The sequence below is a fragment of the Porites lutea genome, chromosome 4, assembly GCF_958299795.1.
Source record: "Porites lutea chromosome 4, jaPorLute2.1, whole genome shotgun sequence".
NCBI lineage: Eukaryota > Metazoa > Cnidaria > Anthozoa > Scleractinia > Poritidae > Porites > Porites lutea.
In genome coordinates, this window is record NC_133204.1 from 18,893,392 (window position 1) to 18,913,280 (window position 19,889).

The following is a 19,889-nucleotide window of genomic DNA, read 5'->3' on the forward strand; positions in this document are numbered from 1 at the left end:
TGGTTGTTGCCATCAACTTCTTGGATTCGGTTGTACGTTTGCCCGAGGAAGTGTACCTTGACATATCAGTTGCAAGACATATATTATAGAAAACTTGAGCTCAGCCTCAGTGCATACTCTCCGAATCAATAGCAGCAGGCCAGGACGTCCTTCTCATGAAATAAGCGCGGATCAGCTACAGTCACTCATCGACCTGCGATTTACAGTTCCACAGATTGCCAGGCTACTTTACGTATCCTCGAGAACCATTGAGCGGCGTCTTGCTGAATACGGCATCTCATCAAGGTCATTTTTGACTATCACGGATGAGGAGTTGGATGGCCAGGTTAGAGACGTCAAGGTTTTTCATCCTAACTGTGGGTCCAAGAATCTGCTTGGTTTCCTCGCTTCTCGTAACATTACAGTACCCAGAGAAAGACTGAGGCAGTCCCTGCAAAGAGTTGACCCCATAGGAGTATCTGTTCGCAGATGCAGAGCTGTTCATCGAAGTGTTTATTCTGTTTCTCGTCCTTTTGCTCTTTGGCATTTCGATGGCAACCATAAGCTGATCAGGTGGCGTTTTGTGGTGCATGGGTGTGTTGATGGTTTCACCAGAATCCCTGTATTTCTATCGTGTAGTACAAATAACAAAGCCTCGCCTGTTTTGGCTTGCTTTATGGATGCTGTATGTCAGTGGGGACTGCCTTCCCGTGTTCGTTGCGATAGAGGAGGTGAGAATGTTGATGTGGTGCAATACATGCTTGAAGGAAGAGGAACTGGTAGAGGTTCAGCACTCGTTGGAAGAAGCGTCCATAACCAGCGGATAGAGCGCTTACGGAGAGATGTTTTCACGGATGTTCTTGAACTCTTCCATAGGCTCTTTACGTCAATGGAACACATGGGAATTCTTGACCCCATATCTGAAGTTGATTTATGGTGCCTGTAGTTTTGTTTTGTTGATCTTATTAATCACAAACTGCAGGAATGGGTTGCTGCCTGGATAAGACACCCTCTGAGCACAGAACACAACCTGACTCCCCTGCAGTAGTGGGTGCAAGGTCAATTTGAAAATGCCATCTTTAACCCCATAGTTGCTGATGATTATGGCATTGATTGGGAGGGTCCAGTCAGCATTGGCAGTGAGTGTGACACTGACGTCCAAGTGGATACCACAGACTGCCAGGTGCTATCTTTTGGTGAAGAACTTTGTTGCTGATTGCATCCAGCACCTTAACTAGACTGGCAGGTGAACTCAATATTCACTAATGTTGCATGTTTTTCATTATTTTTCCTCGGAAGAAGAAAAGACAAAACTATATAAATTCCAAGCTAAATAGCCCACTTTGGAGTAGAGTGTTGACCTGGGTCGAAAGTGCCCCCTGAAGCACTTAGGGGATTGTTTGAGGGACACAAAAGCCAAGATCAGGGAACTCACAATTTTTCGTGGATCAGAAATACAAATATATCACACATAAATATCCTAACCCCAATCAATACCACATTTCTTAAAAAACAAAATGCCTTTTTGTCAGGACAAGCAACTCCAAACAATCCCATAACTGCTCATGTACCTTTTCTAGATTCCAGCACTCTTTTCCAAAGTGAGTTATGGAAGTAGAACTGACCTTTTGTTTACAATTAGCGTGAATGCTTGAATTAGCGCCCAGGGTGTTTATTTCATTTTTTTGAGTCAAGAGGGGCGTGCTAATTCAAAGGGGGGCGCTTGTTTGAAGGGGGGTGCTTATTTCCTTTTTTCAGAATTTAAGCCTCAAGATGACATTTTCCTTTGTTTCAAATGAACGAAAACTGCAACATTAAACAGGAAAAATAGAACGTATCTTTAAGCATGTACCAAAATTGGTGAGTGTGTGGTGCATATTCTTGGCTTTAACCAATCTGTTATAACTAAGTTCTGTCGCTATTCTATAGACCTTTATCATGTAGCGACCATTTTGCATTAAAAAAAAAAACATTCTGCCTGTCCAGCCTCGCATTGAAAAACTTGAGAGCAAGTTTAGACGGGCAAAATAAAGCTTTTTATTCTTCGGGGACTCAACATGGCTGCTGCATGAGAAAGGTCTATTGTCAGAGGAACCACTTGTCATCTTTAACATCTGACTGTGTGATGTCCTCAAATGGGTCATTCTCAGTGAGGTTTGTTGGGGAGGGGGGGGGGGGCTTATTCGTAGGGGCCACTTCTTCAATATTTCTAGCCAAAAGGAGGTCGATAATTTGAAGGGGGGCGGTAATTCGAGAATTTACGGTAATAACCTAATGTCAATGGTCCATTCAGATATAGTTCTGAAGTGCTGGTTTTCTAATGTTAAGCTCATAGAGTTAGAGTCATCACAAACAAAAATGTAATGTTTTCATCAGAATGGCCAACTACATTTTTTGGTTTAGATGAGGCACTTGTCTCGTCGATCTTCCCTGATGTTAGCAATGGCTGTAATTGCAGTTCATGTCAACAATTTTTGTACTAGTAAAAGATCTCAGCAACAGAAAATTACATTCCAACAAAAAAAGTTCAATTTTCGCATCTTTTGAAGTTTGGACTGTTGAAGCGTATATTAAAACTTCAAGACATGACATATACATGTACTTATTCATAAAATATTTGAAATACGGATAATATATCGTTTAAAGTTTAATTTAACGCTTTATCAGGGCCTTTAATGTCCAATTTCCTGGCGTGTGTTTTAGGAACTACCTCCGAGTGAATTGCTAACACTTTCACAATGATTCTAAGGGTTATTGCAATTACTGATGATAGATAGTCAGCAATTTAGTTATTTTTTCCAAATACAACAAGTTATATATTGGTTAAATTGCGAGTATTGTTCTTCCTTGAAACAAAGAAGATGGTAAAATTTTAAGCTCGGTGAACAAATGTGAAAGGTGAAATAATCAGCATGTCACGAGCTTGGGACAAACAAAAAATCTGAATCCCTGACATGATTCGAACCTATGACCTCCCGTAAACCAGGTGGGCGCTCTATCCACTGAGTTACGGAGAAACCACGGAGAGCGAGGCCATATGCTAGGTTCATATTTGACACGCGTCCTACATACTGCTAGGATCAGCTAGAGCGACCGCCCGGTTTCGGGGACTCATTTTTTCTCTGTCACACGCTCGTGACATGCTGATTATCTCATCTTTCACATTTGTTCTTCCTTCTTGTCTACCCACAGGGGGCTCCTCACATCCGATTAGGTTATTAAAGGGCCGTAAGGTAGCGATGACTTTTCTAAAGAAATACTGGACTTTTCAAAGGGCCATAGACGCCTATGACCCTGCAGAAACTTCAGTATTTCCTTACAAAAGTTTTGGTACCGTTCCACTTTTTTGACGGGTCCGGACCCAACTTTTTCTGTGGTGTAAACGGCCTTTCAGTCATGTTACTAGTCAGCACCCCACACTTGGAAAATGTTCCGCCGTCCATGAAGAAATTGGCATTCATCTGATTAAGGTTTGCCATGAAAATTGGCCGCTGCAAGTAGTAAACAAGCTGTCATTGTCAACGATGATGCAAAATATAAGTTCCGCTGTTGTAGGCACGTATTGCCTAGAAATTTCTATTGCTGAACAAAGGCTAAAAATTTGTAGATGGCTATCCCATTCACCTCATATTTTTGAAGTTTTTCTAGGCTTCTCTACGATTGTCGGAAGTTGGCTATTTCACATTTGGTCATTATTCGTAAAATTCTCATCGTGAGGATTTTCAGCTGCTATATTTGTGTCAGAGGTACAACAAAGCATTGAGTCTCCATAAAAAGCTCTATAAAGTTGCGTGAAACACTAGAGATTCTCTACTATGGATTCCCTTTGTTAAATATTCCCTATGATCCGATTCTCTAATTCCAGTTTTTTGGTGGGCTAAAAATAACTTGGTCACTTTTGCGCGGGAAATGACCTGAAACTTTTTTGCTCAACGTCTGTTCCACCACGTGCTCTACTGTATCAAGATGGCGGAGGATCTTGCTCAGGCGGCAAGGATGCTCTCTCGGGCGGCAGAAAGGTTAACAACCAGTATTGAGAGCTCGCCAAGCACATCACAGCCTGCAGTCGCTACAGCCGCGACCGATAATGGTCCTGGTAGATTTCAAAGAGAGTTGAGCACTTTATTTCCTCACCATTTCCAGCCGACCGGCAGTTGTAGTGCAAGCTTCAACAAGCCTCGAAGATCCATGAAACACAAGGCATCGCAGACTACCATTAAGACTAAGAGAAAAGAAATTATCCGTAAATTTGTTTGTCTCTCGCACAAAGAGCAGTTGGAGACCCCTGATGCAGAAGAGCAACGAGAACTGCTGATGGTAGGCCTTGGGGAAACAAAAATCTCTATTGCCGAAGAAGCCAGTGAATTGGAAATATGAGATCGGGTGTTGGAAAATTTCCCACAGCTACAAGCAGCTTGAGGCTTTGATCTCATGTACGCGGAGCCACGAAAAATCGACTTGCATGTCATCCCGCCAGGACCTAACGGTGTCACAATGAAGTACCTTGCGACATTTATAGGGCAAGGAAAAATTTTTTGTGAGGCCCATCCAAGTAGATTTAGCCATGGCAAGCGACACTCCCAAGAAAAACATGGAAATCCAGAAGGAAAAGTGAAAGCGGTGCGAGGCGATCCTGGATGTTTATGCTCTTGGAGAGCATTACGCTACTTGCTCTGGACAAGTCAACAGCGCGCAGGTAAGCCTGTACACCTTTTTCATAATTCACACTTATTTATTCTTTATTATTTATGATAATTATCCTTTCGTTTTAACATAAAGTTCTTTTAAATTTTGCACATGCTATCGCAGTCAGAGAGGCTAATTATTATTAATAATATCATAAATATAAAAGAATAAATGAATGTGCCACCATAATGAAAATTCTTTCCATTTGTCATGACAATATCTTTCCGTACTCCAAATCCTTATTTTGCAACCATGTGATATAACAGGTCGCCAAATATCAAATTATGTTTGTTGCCAGCAATTATTTACCAAACTATTAAAAATATTACTTTAAGGTAAAGGCCATTGCATTTAATATCCACCTCCCCAATGATATATTTATGAGGTGTTTTGTTCCTGAATTCTCTAGAAAATTATTCCTAGGACTACCCATATCACAAATTACCATTTCTTCTTACAAGCCCTCAGATAAAATTTTTTTTTTTTCGTTCTGTACTCCTCAGAAAATATGGTGATGTTATTTACAACCCCCTTTCAGAAAAGACACTTTTGGATTCTAGGTCTTCAGAAATTTAGTTCTTTACAACACTCTTCATCAGCAACAAAATATATCCACCATCCCTACATTGATGATGCTATAACTTCGCCTTTATCCCTTCAGAAATTTATTCTTGGTATTTTTTTGGGAAAACAACCCCCTTCAGAAAATCTTGTCTATATCAAGGGGTGGGGGGATTTAAAATGGAATGGCCCTAATTGAAAACATACACAGTCATGGCACTTGATCAGCATCTAAGTATGCTTTCAAAGCAAATAATCAACCACATTTGCCAACTTGACAATTTTGTGCTTTGAATGTGATGACGTTGTAGCAATCTTCTTCCTTACGGAAGCAGCAGGGACTTCATGATCACATTCAAGCATATCTGATTCAGTGAATTTATTAAACCCTGGCTAATGTGGTATAAAATGTTGGGAATTTGCAGAATAATCAATTAGTATAATATCCCTGCCATGGCAAGGGTACAGTGTAGCATCCTTTCCTCAACTACAAGATGCAGGAGGATATGAAATTATGAGGACGGGAGATAGTCTGAGGTAACCGACAGCCTGTTGTTTTATCCATTCCACCTGGTGGGTACACAGTGTGATACCTAAAATTAACTCTTGGTTCAGCCAAACGCTATTTAAGACCTTTACAAAAGGACTTAGTTCTCAAGTTTGATGGGACAAGTGAAGAAATGTCAAACCCAGGCGGGCCTAGGATATATTTATTTTACAGTTAATAACTAATATATTATTATAAAAATGTGGTAAGGGCACATTCTAATATTATTGAAAGAGGAAAAGTTAATAAGCTTTATCAATAGATAATAATAATCACTGTTGTCAAATAATTTCCAAGAGTGGGTCTTAGGCTTAGCATTATTGTGACTTGAAAATATTCCTGCCCACTCCATTGAAAATACCGTAAAAGCTCGAATTTGCACCCGGGGCGCTTATTTAATTTTTTGACTCGAGATCACGAAAACTAGACTGTATCTTTCAGCATATACCCAATTTGTGAGCGTATGGTGCATACATGTATTCTTGGCTTTGAACGTTCAGTTATACCTAGTTCTGTCGCTGTTCTCAAGAACTATTGTCAGAGGAGCCTCGTCTTTAACATCTGACCATGTGATGTCCTCAGATGGGTCATTCTCTAGTGTCTGTACATGTCATTATACTGTATACCATATATTTGGTAAGGAGGACAAGGAGGTGTGTTGGGGGGAGGGGGGGTGCGGGGTGCTTATTTAATAATTCTAGCCAAAAAGGGGGCGCTAATTTGAAGGGGGCGTTAATTTGAGCATTTACGGTATGTAATAAAAATAGAAATAATAATATTAATTGGAGTTCTTCTACAGATTCCTGTAAGCCCAAAGGTTTCTTGTGTTAAATGTCACCTGCAAGTCCCAATGGATTTAATGAGAATTATCAAGAGTCATGCAGTGGGGGAGGCAGTTCCAGTGGCTGGTAAAATTAAATTTTCCTCACTTCTTCTTCACAGAGGCATCATTTATGAAAACGAAAGCACCATAAACAAAATTGGAGGCACCATTTACGAAAGTAACGATACCTGAATTTTGGCGGCACTGGCACCCCATAGTAATGAACCACATTAACTGGCGTTACATGCTCGTTAATTGGTGACTATGAACGATCTGTATTTTCAGCCAGTTATTTCTCCGATTTCTTGACTGCACGTACAGTAGAAAGCCGTCTGATGAATCCAAACCAAAAATGCCTGCTCAAGTATAACAGTATGGGATTACCAGGCACATGGGCGCAAAGCTGTATGGGATCCTTTTCTCTTCTTCTTCCTTTTTTTTCCCCTAATATTTTAATTTCAATTTTTTCCTATCTCTTCATTGCATGGAAATGGCGGAAAATCAGTTTGCAGGCAATGAAACCGCTTGTTTCAAAAATTTCCAGCTTCACTGACCATTTAACGTAGCGTGATAACCGGTGCACAGACTGTCGACCAGCGTACACTTTCTGTTTTTTCCTTCCTTTAACCTATTTATTTCCTTATTATCGTCTTTTCTTGTCCTTGTCCTTCTTTCTTTCCTTCTTTCCGTTTCTCTTCTTTTTTGTTTTGTCTTTCCCTCTCTGTTTCTTTCTTTCTTGACGTGTTGGTGTTCCTGTTCCCTGTGTGCCTGGTGTTCCTCCTTCAAGTCGTACTTTTTTACCCGCATATATTCATATGTTACCTGTATGTTGCTCGTATATCGGCAGGTACAAAACGCAGGTCACAGGGCACAGGTCACAGGGCACAGGGCACAGGTCACAGGGCACAGGGCACAGGTTACAGGGCACAGGTCATAGGGCACAGAAAACGCAGTAAAAACAGTTAAGACACTCCATTAGGCTTTTTTGTTTTATTTCCGGTTACGCCACAATCAGGCATATGCTTGCCATCGACCATGCAAAGCCGTTTATTTTCGATAGCAAGCTTAAAAAGCTAAATGAAAACCTACCAAAGTATATCCCAGCAAAGATGAGGGAAATCTCCAAGAAGATCCTTGTGAGGCGAGCTCGGCTTCTTTGTAATCTGTTTCCTGTAGAATTAAAAAAAAAGTAATGAAAACAGAAATGATCAAAGCCACATTGCATATCCTATACATCTTCTTTCATTCGCGTAATAAAATGGAACAAAGCTCGGTCCTGATGCATGGACTGCTAACAGCGATACCGAACAAGTACGTTAGGTTTTGAAGATTATAGTTATATAAAAAACTTTCAAATTATGCAAACGGTCTTGGTCTAAAAGGTGTCACTATTTCGTAACTACGGCTAGAATCATACCATGTTTCCATTGCTCAACTTAATGACAACTTAAGTCTTAAACATCAATGTACGCAGCAACAAACCGAAATCGGCAATTCACGATTGCAGCACAGTCGATAGTTAGCGAAGTAGACGTGTGTTGATAATTCACTAAGTTATTTTTCAGTTCTTCAGTGGAACTGAGGCCAAAATAACTTGTCAGCAAGTGCTGTTTTCGTACCTCGAAACTCTGGTCTTCCGCCATGTTGCTTTCTGCACAGACGAGGCTATTTTCCGTTCCATTCTCCTCTCAGAGCCTCGTTCCAAGTCCGCTCGCGTGGAGCGAAGAAAAAGCCTCGTTTCGAGATCTCCAGAGAAGGAACTCCTCAAGTTCCAATACAATGTGTAACTTTAGCCATTTACTTGTTCAACCCTCAGTACAAAACCGGAAAGCATGGTCGATGGCAAGCATATGCCTGATTGTGGCGTAACCGGAAATAAAACAAAAAAGCCTAATGGAGTGTCTTAACTGTTTTTACTGCGTTTTCTGTGCCCTATGACCTGTGCCCTGTGCCCTGTAACCTGTGCCCTGTGCCCTGTGACCTGACCTGTGACCTGCGTTTTGTACCTGCCGCTCGTATATACTCATATGTGACTTGTATGTTACCCGTATGTACTCCTATGTATTCGTATGTCATCGGTGTGTACCTGTATGTAATCGTATGTTACTCGTATGTACTCGTGTGGTGTTTTAGTCACGATCCCTAGTCAACATGGACAGTATTTTGCCCCATATAAGCGAACCTGGGTCTCGGAATATGGAGTCAAGAATCCTGGGTTTTGGAAACTGGAATACAGTTCATGGAATCTGGAATCCCACTCTTGATTGCAATCCATAATCCAAGTTCTACTGACAAATACTGGAATCAAGTAACTGGAATCCAGAATCCGCACCCCTTTCCTTTTAACTTGAAAAATTGTTCTGAATCATACCCCCCATGCCATAGGCAGACAATACAATCGATCCCCTTGTATTCCCAACATATTCCCCTGGTTGGTTCAGGGACCTACCCCTAGCTTAAAGATGCAAGTTGATGAGATGTGCATTATGGTCTATGAAAATATATAAAGCCACCCTTTTTCATACATTCTTAACCAGTAACATCTGTACACCTTTTAATAATAATTTGCACATTTTTATATCATTACAGACTGTTAAATAAAGCACGTTTCAAGAACATTCAAGAACAAAAATTCATGTTCAAGTACTTTATTAAGAGAGTTCCATTTCTACTAATACCAATAAGAAAAACTGTTGCACATCTCAAGAATTCAAGGTTTACATTCTATTCTAATATGGTATTTCACTTGTAGATACAGAAGTAAACAATGGATAAAGGTACACATAGTATAATTTATCACCACAGAATCTGCAAACATATTTGCATAGAGGTTAACGTGTTATATATGAAATTTTGTGTGAATTTTATATCATCGATTACTAATTTTTTGCTTTTTCGGAAGAAATGTTTGTGGATCCGGATTTCACATTTTACTGGCTAAAAAATATTTTCAGAAATTATATTTTGTATTTCAATACAATTTTGTCCAGAGATTGGGAAGTTAGAGTACCAAATAATCTCTCCATAACCTGGAATTATAGCAACTGAAAAAATTACGGAAAACACTAGCTTCTATAAAATCAAAAATGATATTAATTTATAAAAGGATTCAAAACACATATATTATCACATATTTCAAACATCTCAGTCAACAGGTAAATAACGGGATAGAGATGATACCGTAATTGTGCCTGCAATAATATTAATTAATTATCTAAACTAAACGAACTCATTTCTTCAAAATACTCCATTTTCTACTCATAGTTAAATCTAAACATCACTTAGAAAACAAAGCCTTCATGTTACAAAACTGCAGAAAAAAGGATAAGCATCATTGATCTCAATCTCTTTTATCAATATAAAAAAGATCAGCATAGAGATAACCACTATCTTATTTTTATCTAGTAATGTGTTTATCATTATTTCAGGCCAAGCAGAGTTATATGTCAGTCAGAGTGGATCCAGAAGAGCTGCTGGTAAACTTAGCTTCTGATAAAATTTAAAAGACATAATCAAAACTACACAATAACTGTAGCAATAATTATTTACACCAACAGTAACTGTTTATAGATAGAACACTAATTAAATGATAATTGATGTCTCAAGTATCTCTACTATCTCAGAAGGAAAAGTAAGCACGTTCATGTGGAAATTAAATAGAATTGAGCAATCTACACACAGTTTTAAATGCATCATCATAATAAATATTTGTGATCTAAAGAACACATTTAAGTCCTCTAGGTCAATTTTCACATCCCTAGCATAAAAAAAAGCCTTAAACACAAATTTTCCAATTCTTTTTCACAGATACTGGGGTACAGACTGATTGGCGTGTGCTTCCAGGTAAAGTAATTTATCAATACTCCTTACACTTTTGCAATAATTATTACTATATTCTCCAAACAAGTATATACCATATTTCTTAGCAAATTCTGGGTCAGAAAATAGCTGGAAATATGACTGAAAGTCATTAATATTTACTTTGCAATAATATATTATTTTCCAACAGATTCTGGCCATGCCAATATTGTCAAAAGAAAGGTCCCGCGCGGTAAATATGAATTAAGTACAACTTGATACACATTAAGATAACGACATGCACAGTGATATATATGGTCATCTTACAAAGTCTATTGATTTCCTATACTACTTGAAATATTGAACGATGTGATGATAAAATTAATTAGTATTTTCTATTTAACCTGTATCAAACATTAATCTAATATTATCCTGAAGACAAAAAAACTGCTCTCAACTAACATTCGAGTTTGAATAGAGGGAAGGGAAAATGGTGCAGATTGTTCTGTTCTCTAAAGTTACTCTATTTGAGTATGAGTACAATGTCTCAACAACTTTGTTGCGAAGTGTGTGGGTCTTATTTAATTTATTGACCAGTCGTACTTGAAAGTGCTCAGAAAAAAACCTTGAGAACAAAAACTTCACACTCTTGAAAGCTCCTTCCTTTTACACTCATTGTTAACAATCAGCATTTTCTTTTTTTGATCTAAATGAAAGAATAGCCAAGGTATTTATTGTATACAGAAAAATAATTAATACTTACCTCTCAGAATCTTGTCCAACATTACATGTTCAAAATTGCCTTTCAAAATAGAAGAAAACACTAATAAATAACCACAAATAAATTTTTACTGCTATTGATCAAATGCATTTTCTGCCTATAGCTCTTAACAGAATAATAAATACCAAAGAGTTTGATGCAGCTTCGTGTGAGTATAAATTTTCCATACTTCTAATTACATTCACTCTAATCTTACTATTCTAAATTCTACATATCAGTTCAATTTCTTTGTGAAATCACATATGGTAAATCCTCTGTCCTCAAGCCTATTTGAGGGGGGAGAGGGGGGGCTTATTTAATTTAGAAAAGGCGATGGCATTTGTTCTCCATAAAGAACTAGGATACAGAGTGGAAAAGCTCATGCACAATAAGGTTGGAGGTCATGCATGCGAGAATCAAGAATCAAAATAATCCGAACTACCAGCTGGTAAATAATCCATCCCTGTATCCTACTTAAAAATTCCACTAAAACCCTCGATAATAATTCTTAACAACTCTTAAACAAATGTGTTGGATATGAGTTGGCTACAATCATCTCATATCCAACAAGTGCAAGGGGAATAGTTTTTTTAATTCAAAACACCCTCAAAATAAAAAGAATTCTTTTTCACTATTTCTACTACTATGCAGATAACAAACGATGTTGCAGACAGTACACAGAGAACAAGGTAATACTGTAACTACCGACCGTCATCAGTTTATTTTATTCTATTTGTTTTATTTTTCCCCCTTTTTTTTGTTTTTATTTGCATATCTGCGTTTTGGTTCGCACTTCCGGTCACATGATAGTCATGTGACCGAAGAGCACATGGTAGAGCTAGGCGCCATTTTTTTGTTGTTGTTTTTTCTGCAAGAGCAAACAGTTCTTCAATGTACAAGTACAAGTACAAGTACAAGTACAAGGACACGTCCACTGTATACTTAAAGTGACATCTTTGGTGCAAGTACAGGAAGTAGTATTCAGGGAATAAAATGCTTTAATCAGGGTTCGATTTGTGGAACTCACAGTTGAAGAACTGTTCGCCGAATCGATTGATGTTTGGGTTCTCAGGGAGAACACAGCTTCGACGAGTTTGAATTTCATTGATCGGATTTGGAACTTGCTTTCAAGGAAAGCACGGCATCAAGTATCTGTTATTTTTCGCATTTGCATTTGGATCGTTTTGTTCTCAGGGAGAACATTTATTTGACAAGAATTTGTTGTGATTTGTCGCATTTGGAACTTTGTCGCATTTAGTGGAATTGTGTCACATCTACGGATTATTCAAGCTTACGTCTAGTTCAATTCTTCGCGGAGAACGATATTTTAACAGGGATTGGTTCTTATTTACGTCTGGATTTGTTGCTCATTCAGTGTGTGGGAACGTTTTGGATCGTTTTGTTCTCAGGGAGAACATTTATTTGACAAGAATTTGTTGTGATTTGTCGCATTTGGAACTTTGTCGCGTTTAGTGGAATTGTGTCACATCTACGGATTACTCAAGCTTACGTCTAGTTCAATTCTTCGCGGAGAACAATATTCTAACAGGGATTGGTTCTTATTTACGTCTGGATTTGTTGCTCATTAAAGTGTGTGGGAACGTTTTGTTCTCAGGGAGAACATTTATTTGACAAGAATTTGTTGTGATTTGTCGCATTTGGAACTTTGTCGCGTTCATTGGAATTGTGTCCACGTCTACGGATGATTCAAGCTTACGTCTAGTTCAGTTCTTCGCGGAGAACGATATTCTAACAGAGATTGGTCTTATTTACGTGTGGATTTGTTGCTCATTCAGTTGTTTGGGAACGTTTTTTGATCGTTTTGTTGTCGGGAGAACATTGGTTTATGCGTACAATTTTCGTGTTATTTGACACTGCATCACTACTGGACCGGACCTAGTCTCACCCAAGGACCTTAAACTCCTGGGGGAATCTTCTATCCATAGCCTGCTGCCAGTTTTCAAGAAAAGAATAGATGATGCAGTTTTTCCAACAAACTGGAAACTCTCACGTGTTAAGCCAGTATTTAAAAAGGGAGCACCCACTGATATGAGCAACTTCAGGCCCATATCTCTCTTAAGTATCCCAGGAAAGATTCTTGAAGATATTATAAGCAACAGCATAGACAATCACATTGAAGCTCAGAACCTGCTTAGTGACAATCAATGGGGCTTTCGCAAGAATCATTCTACAGAGGGTCTCCTTCTTCATCTTACTGACACTTGGAAGTGGGCCCTAGATAATAATCTTAAAGTTGGTGTTCTGTTTATTGACTTCAGGAAGGCCTTTGACTCGGTGAACCATACCATCCTATTACAAAAGTTGAAAGCTGTTGGTATATCAGGAAATTTACTATCTTGGATGGGAAGCTACCTGTTAAATCGTGACCAATTTGTTCAAGTTAATGAAGTGAAATCAGACACTAGCTCTATCAAGTTTGGAGTACCACAAGGGTCAATCTTAGGACCCAAACTGTTCTCCCTTTATGTCAATGACTTTCCTGAATCTGTAACCTCGGGAGAACTTTACATGTTTGCTGATGATACTACCATATTTACCATAAGTGATAATATTGATACTATAACTAAGGCCATGCAAGTTATACTAGATCAAGTTCTTAGTTGGTGTGGTGCTAACAGATTGATTGCTCATGAAACTAAGTCAGAAGCCTTATTATTATCTAAACAAAGATTCATTGGTTTATTGTTGCCTTTGAAGTAAGGTGAAAAATTTATTGAATTAAAATCATCATGTAAATGTCTAGGAGTAACTATAGACAGTAATCTTTCTTGGCAAGAACACACTAAAAGTCTGTTAAAATCTTTTAATAAGAAAATAGCAGTCCTCAGAAGAATTAAATTCTTGCCATCATCCATTCTACAGACCATTTATTTTAGGACTGTACTTCCAAGTGTCTTATACGGAATACTAGTATGGGGTTCCTGCTCACCTGCACTAATGGATGATCTTGAGCGTGCTCATATACGAGCTTCTAAACTTATTTTTAAACTTTCAAGGAATTCGAATGCTGATCAATTAAATAAATTGAAAGGCTGGAACAATTTATCATTTTACTATACTAAGAGACTGTTAGTAGAAGCGTATAAATCCTACTATAGATGCAATACCAATGTTTTAAATGATCTAGTAATGTTAAAACAATCATCTCACTGCCTGAGGAAATCAACGAATATTGAATTTCCAAGTCCTAAATCAGAAATTGGCAGGCTGACTTTTAAGCATAGAGCTGCCATTGCTTGGAACTCACTTCCTGATTCGATAAAAAAAGTCTTCTATGTATGTATGTATGTATGTATGTATGTATGTATGTATGTATGTATGTATGTATGTATGTATCACGCTCGTTGCTTTGTGTGATTCGTTGCTTTGTGTGGGACGTTTATATTATTTATTTGCTATCAGAGAAAATATTGGATTTCTAAGGTATGTGACAATAGCCATCTTGTTTGTGTTTGGAGTTTATTTGTTTTGTGGCCAATAGTACAGTGGAGCAAAATGTCTGTTCGATCAGTGCCTGTTGATGACAAACTTGAACAACAAAATGTCCAGGAAACTCTGTCAGAGGGCAGACTTGGAACTCAATTAAGAAGAAGTTCCCGAGATAAAGTACCATCTAATACAGATTTTGAAAGTAGAACAGCTGAGAGGGCAAATACATTGAAATATTCCTGTGCAGGTTATGTTGCAACCCTCACGAGACTGCGAGGGAACATTCAAGGCATAATTGAGAACTGTGGAACTTTGGAGGACTTACAATTAAAGCGAGATTCGTATGAAGAAGCTTGGAGGAGATTCGTGAACACCCATGAAGAGTACATTGAATGTCTTGATGTTCTTGGTCGTTATGAAGAAGTTGAAAGGGCTGACGCTAACTACAAGGAGCAGATGTCAAAGAAAACAACATTTGACAATGAAATTGAAACATGGAAATTCCAAGTCACATCTAGTATTAAGAAACGAGAGAATGACTTAAAATCCTATCCAAGAAAGTCAAGGAAGAGTACGAAAAGCGGGTCAACCGGCTCAAGTTCAGCTTCATTAGCAGTGGCGAAGAAAAAGGAAAAACTTGCCCTAGCCCAACTGAAGACCAAGCAAGTGCTGCAGGAACAACAGTTACAGCGCAAATTAAGTGAGCTTCAATTTGAGAAGGACATGTTGGAGGCTAAGATGGAGGAAGAGCGGGCTAAAGCGAGTCTTAATGTGTATGAAGAGTTTGAGAATCAATGCAGGAAGAGTCAGTATAGGGAGCGTTTAGCAGAGTTTATACCTGAGGAACCCTTACATCCACATGGGAATCAGGCACAGAATGTGGCTCAGTCTCAGTTAATTGAGCCACACGAACAACTAGTACAAGAGCTTGCACCTCTGGAGCAGGTACCTGCATTAAGAGACAACGAGAGAATCATGAATTCACCTGCTAAGACATTTCAATCAGCAAGCGTTACAGTGCCCAACCCAGTGTTCTCAGGAACCGAGCATACAGTTTATGTTGATGAAGCTGGAACAGGTAAACATACAGAGCAACCGAATAACGCAAAGGACACTGAAGCATTGAGAAATCCACCTGTAAATCCATCAGTGCCAAATTTATCACAACAAGTACAGACACCATTAACAACCCACTTTAACACCAAAGAGTACTCACAATGGTCAACTCAGGTACCCTGGTCCCAGACCCCTGGTGCAGTCCCAGCAGAATGTTATATGCGAGAACCAGTATCGGTGACACCAGATGGCAGAGTAGAGATAGTACAAGCACTGCGTCAAGTTGTTTCTGCCCCAAGGATTGAGTACATGAGATTCGATGGAGACCCTATAAAGTATGTCTCGTTCATGCACAATTTTAAAACCTGCTTAGAAAAAGATAACCCTGACAACTCCAGGAGATTACAGCTATTAATCCAACACTGTTATGGCAAGGCAAGGGATGCCATTGAAAGTTGTGTGAATCTACCGGTAGACAAGGGATATTATGTAGCAAAGAGTACCTTACGCGGAAACTCTGGACTACCTCGCATCATAGCCAAAGCACATATCAAGAAGTTGGAAGACCTACCTCCCTTGAAGCAGGCGGATGGAGCAAGTTTACTTGAATTTGCCCGCCATTTAGATGTTGCCAATAGAACACTGTCAGGCATGGGGCCTGAATACGTCAGTGATTTGAACCACACAAATACGTTAAGGGAACTGAACAAGAATTGACCGTGAAACTCTCTAAGGTTATCCGTGAAGAATTGGATATGAACTTCCAGAAAGTGTTCTACTGGACCGATTCAATGTCGGTGTTGAAGTGTATCAATAACAAATCAAAAAGATTCCACACGTTCGAATCCAATCGTTTGACGGTGATAGATAACGGATCTTCCCACTCCGAGTGGTATTATGTAAACAGAGATAATAATCCTGCAGATGATGGCTCAAAGGGACTTAAATTGGATGACATGTTAAAAAATGATCGTTGGTTGAGAGGTCCGGAGTTTCTTTGGGGAAACGAGAGCCTCTGGCCAAGGATGGTTGAAATTCCAGCATTGAAAGATGACGACCCTGAAGTCAGGAAGGAGACTCAGATTTACACCGTTGTTGTTCAAAGTAAATACCTGGAGCCCTTAATAGCACGCTACTCGTCTTGGTGGAAGTTGGAAAGGGCTGTAGCCTGGTTGTTGTGGTACAAGGCGTACCTTTTACTGAAAGTTCAGCTGAGTAAGAGGAGCGCTTTAGTTTCGAGTGAATCCCAAGTGCAGAGCAGCGAAGTGCCATTCGTGAAATATGGCTACTTGAAGGTGGCAGAGCTTCAGGAGGCCGAGAAGGAAATCCTCAAGGAAGTACAGCAAGTGTCTTTCCCTCAAGTCATCGAGGTTCTCTCATCAGCAGGAAGTTGCGATGCAGATGGTTGTGTTAAAAGGGTCCTTCGAAAGGCAGGAATGGCGTTGCATCAGCTCAACCCACGCTTAGAGGATGGTTTGCTGAGGGTTTGTGGCCGACTAGCACTTGCCCCGGTTCCTTATGAGAAGAAATACCCTATTATCCTTCCCTACAAGCATCATGTGACGGATCTGATTATCAAGCAGTATCATGAGAGTTTGGGTCACATGGGTCAAGAATGTGTTTTGTCTTCTTTAAGAGAAACATTCTGGGTGGTCAAAGGAAGGTCAGCAGTACGACGAGTGTTAAGGAGATGTATAGACTGTCAGCGAAGAAACACGCCCGGGAGAGCAGTTTATGGCAAATTTACCTGAAGAGAGGCTAACCCCTGACAAGCCACCATTCACATTTGTTGGTGTCGATTATTTCGGGCCGATTGAAGTAAAGCAGGGCAGATCCCATGTGAAAAGGTATGGATGCCTATTTACGTGTTTGACAATGCGAGCGGTCCATATAGAAGTGGCCCATTCTTTGGACACTGACTCAATGATAAATGCACTCAGAAGATTCATCAGTATTCATGGTTTTCCTGAGCAGATAAGAAGTGATCGAGGTACAAACTTTACTAGCGCAGAAAGGGAGTTAAAGGAAGCCATAGAGGGATGGTATCAGCAGAAGATCAACAGTTTTTGTGGACAGAAGATGATAAAATGGATTTTCAATCCACCAGCGGCGAGCCACATGGGCGGCATCTGGGAGCGGATGATACAATCTGTGCGCCAGATCTTGCGAGCGATGTTGAAGGAGCAGGTAGTCTCCGATGAGGTCCTCTCAACCGTTTTGGCAGAGGTGACGAATATTCTCAATTCCAGACCCCTCTCAAGAAATAGTGACAGTCCTTTAGACGAGCAACCATTAACCCCTAATCATTTGTTGCATCTGCGCCCGTGCCCAAGTGTACCTCCAGGGGTCTTCGACAAGGACGACCTCACCTGCAGACGTGCTTGGAGGCAAGCGCAGTATCTTGCCAATTTGTTCTGGCGTAGATGGACGAGAGAGTACCTGCCCACTCTGTTAGACAGGAAGAAGTGGACTGAGCCAAAAAGGAATTTACAGATTGGTGACTTGGTGCTTGTAGCAGACGAAACCTTTTCCAGAGCGAAGTGGCCGCTTGGAAGAGTTGTGGAAGTTATTGCGACTCGTGATGGGTGGGTGCACGCAGCGAAGGTGAAGACAAGTGCAACAGTAGCAACATGTGCCAAACGACGGTACAGAAGAGAACCTGTGACTGCAGCCAGTACCACCATACTTACACGCCCAGTTACCAAGTTATGTTTTCTGGAGATGGATGGAGTGGCCGATAGAGTAGGACCAGTTTAAGTGACTTTGCAGCAGTGCAAGGAGATGATTTAATGAACGTTGATATGAACATTGGCTTTGATAGTCATGAACAGTGATTCTAATTATTCCTTTATAACGTTGTGTTTAGTGGTAGTCGGTAGCTTATGTTTGTAAATGAGATTGCTGTCGGTGCATTCTCATTTAGGGGCCAGTGTAACTACCGACCGTCGTCAGTTTATTTTATTCTATTTGTTTTATTTCCCCCCCCTTTTTTTTTGTTTTTATTTGCATATCTGCGTTTTGGTTCGCACTTCCGGTCACATGATAGTCATGTGACCGAAGAGCACATGGTAGAGCTGGGCGCCATTTTTTGTTGTTGTTTTTTCTGCAAGAGCAAACAGTTCTTCAATGTACAAGTACAAGTACAAGTACAAGGACACGTACACTGTATACTTAAAGTGACATCTTTGGTGCAAGTACAGGAAGCAGTATTCAGGGAATAAAATGCCTTAATCAGGGTTCGATTTGTGGAACTCACAAATACTACATAAATATCTTCCGTATGCACCATTCAATTGAAATCACAGCCCCCTGATCCCCCTGAAGTTAACTTTTTTGTGAACTTGCAAACTTTTGCAAGTAAGATTTTTTTCTACTAGTGAACTGGTGAGGCCTGCACTAGCAAATTTTCCCTTTGTTTGGAAGACATGGATGATTCTAACTCGCAAATGTTTGCTACTGGATATTTTTTTCACTCGCAGATTATCAAAATTACTCTCATTTTGCGAGTTTGCGACAGTTAATTTCAAGCACTGTAACAGGGGAGTAACAGTGACTTAGTTGTGGAATTATGCTTTTGTAATGCTGTATTTCCCATGGAGGACAGGAACAGCAATGATTTGTCCAATTGGCAGGGATTTTTGGTGGAGCTGTAACGCCACCTGTCACAGAACAGGAGTGGACCCAAGCATCAAAAATGTTTTTTTCAGTGGCAGATGTTAGCTGGATCATGCCCATTGCCTGCCGCTTTAGGGGAACCAAATAGTGGTAAAAGCACGGCATGTAAGGTGGGCTTAGCAGCTACTGGAGGCTGGCAGAAGAATTTTTTTACGTCTGTTTCTGAGAAGGTGAGACAAAATTATCCTTTTTAAGTATATTACTTTACCTTATGTGCCTTGTCTATATTCTAGTACAGATATTACAACGTCAGCATTGCTGAAAATACTTTTCTTTATATACTATGCTTGACCTCCATACCAAAAATTCAGCTCAAATTTTAACGGTAAAGTTATAGATCAACCTATCGACTAGCCTGCGTAGCAAGCGTTTCTGTGCTGTTTCGAGAGTCAAAAACCGCGCAACACAGACCGCACGAAAAATGGCGTGAGTAAGCAGGGAGGGGGTGGGGAAGAAAGGAAGGAAAGGCTTGTGGATAAACCCCGGGATTTTGAAAACCACCCACTCCACTTGTCATGCCTGAGTGCGTGTACTGACATTTGATCCTGTCAACA

General features: G+C 39.8%; 2 protein-coding genes across 2 annotated transcripts; both read left to right on the top strand.

The window, feature by feature from the left end:
- The first annotated feature begins 16,451 nt into the window (after positions 1-16,451).
- LOC140935002 (uncharacterized) lies at positions 16,452-18,709 on the top strand. The gene has a single exon (XM_073384549.1). The coding sequence runs from the start codon at positions 16,452-16,454 to the stop codon at positions 17,409-17,411; it is 960 nt and encodes a 319-aa protein (XP_073240650.1). The 3' UTR covers positions 17,412-18,709.
- Positions 17,536-18,417, top strand: LOC140934348 (uncharacterized). The gene has a single exon (XM_073383989.1). The coding sequence runs from the start codon at positions 17,536-17,538 to the stop codon at positions 18,415-18,417; it is 882 nt and encodes a 293-aa protein (XP_073240090.1).
- Positions 18,710-19,889: the final 1,180 nt, after the last annotated feature.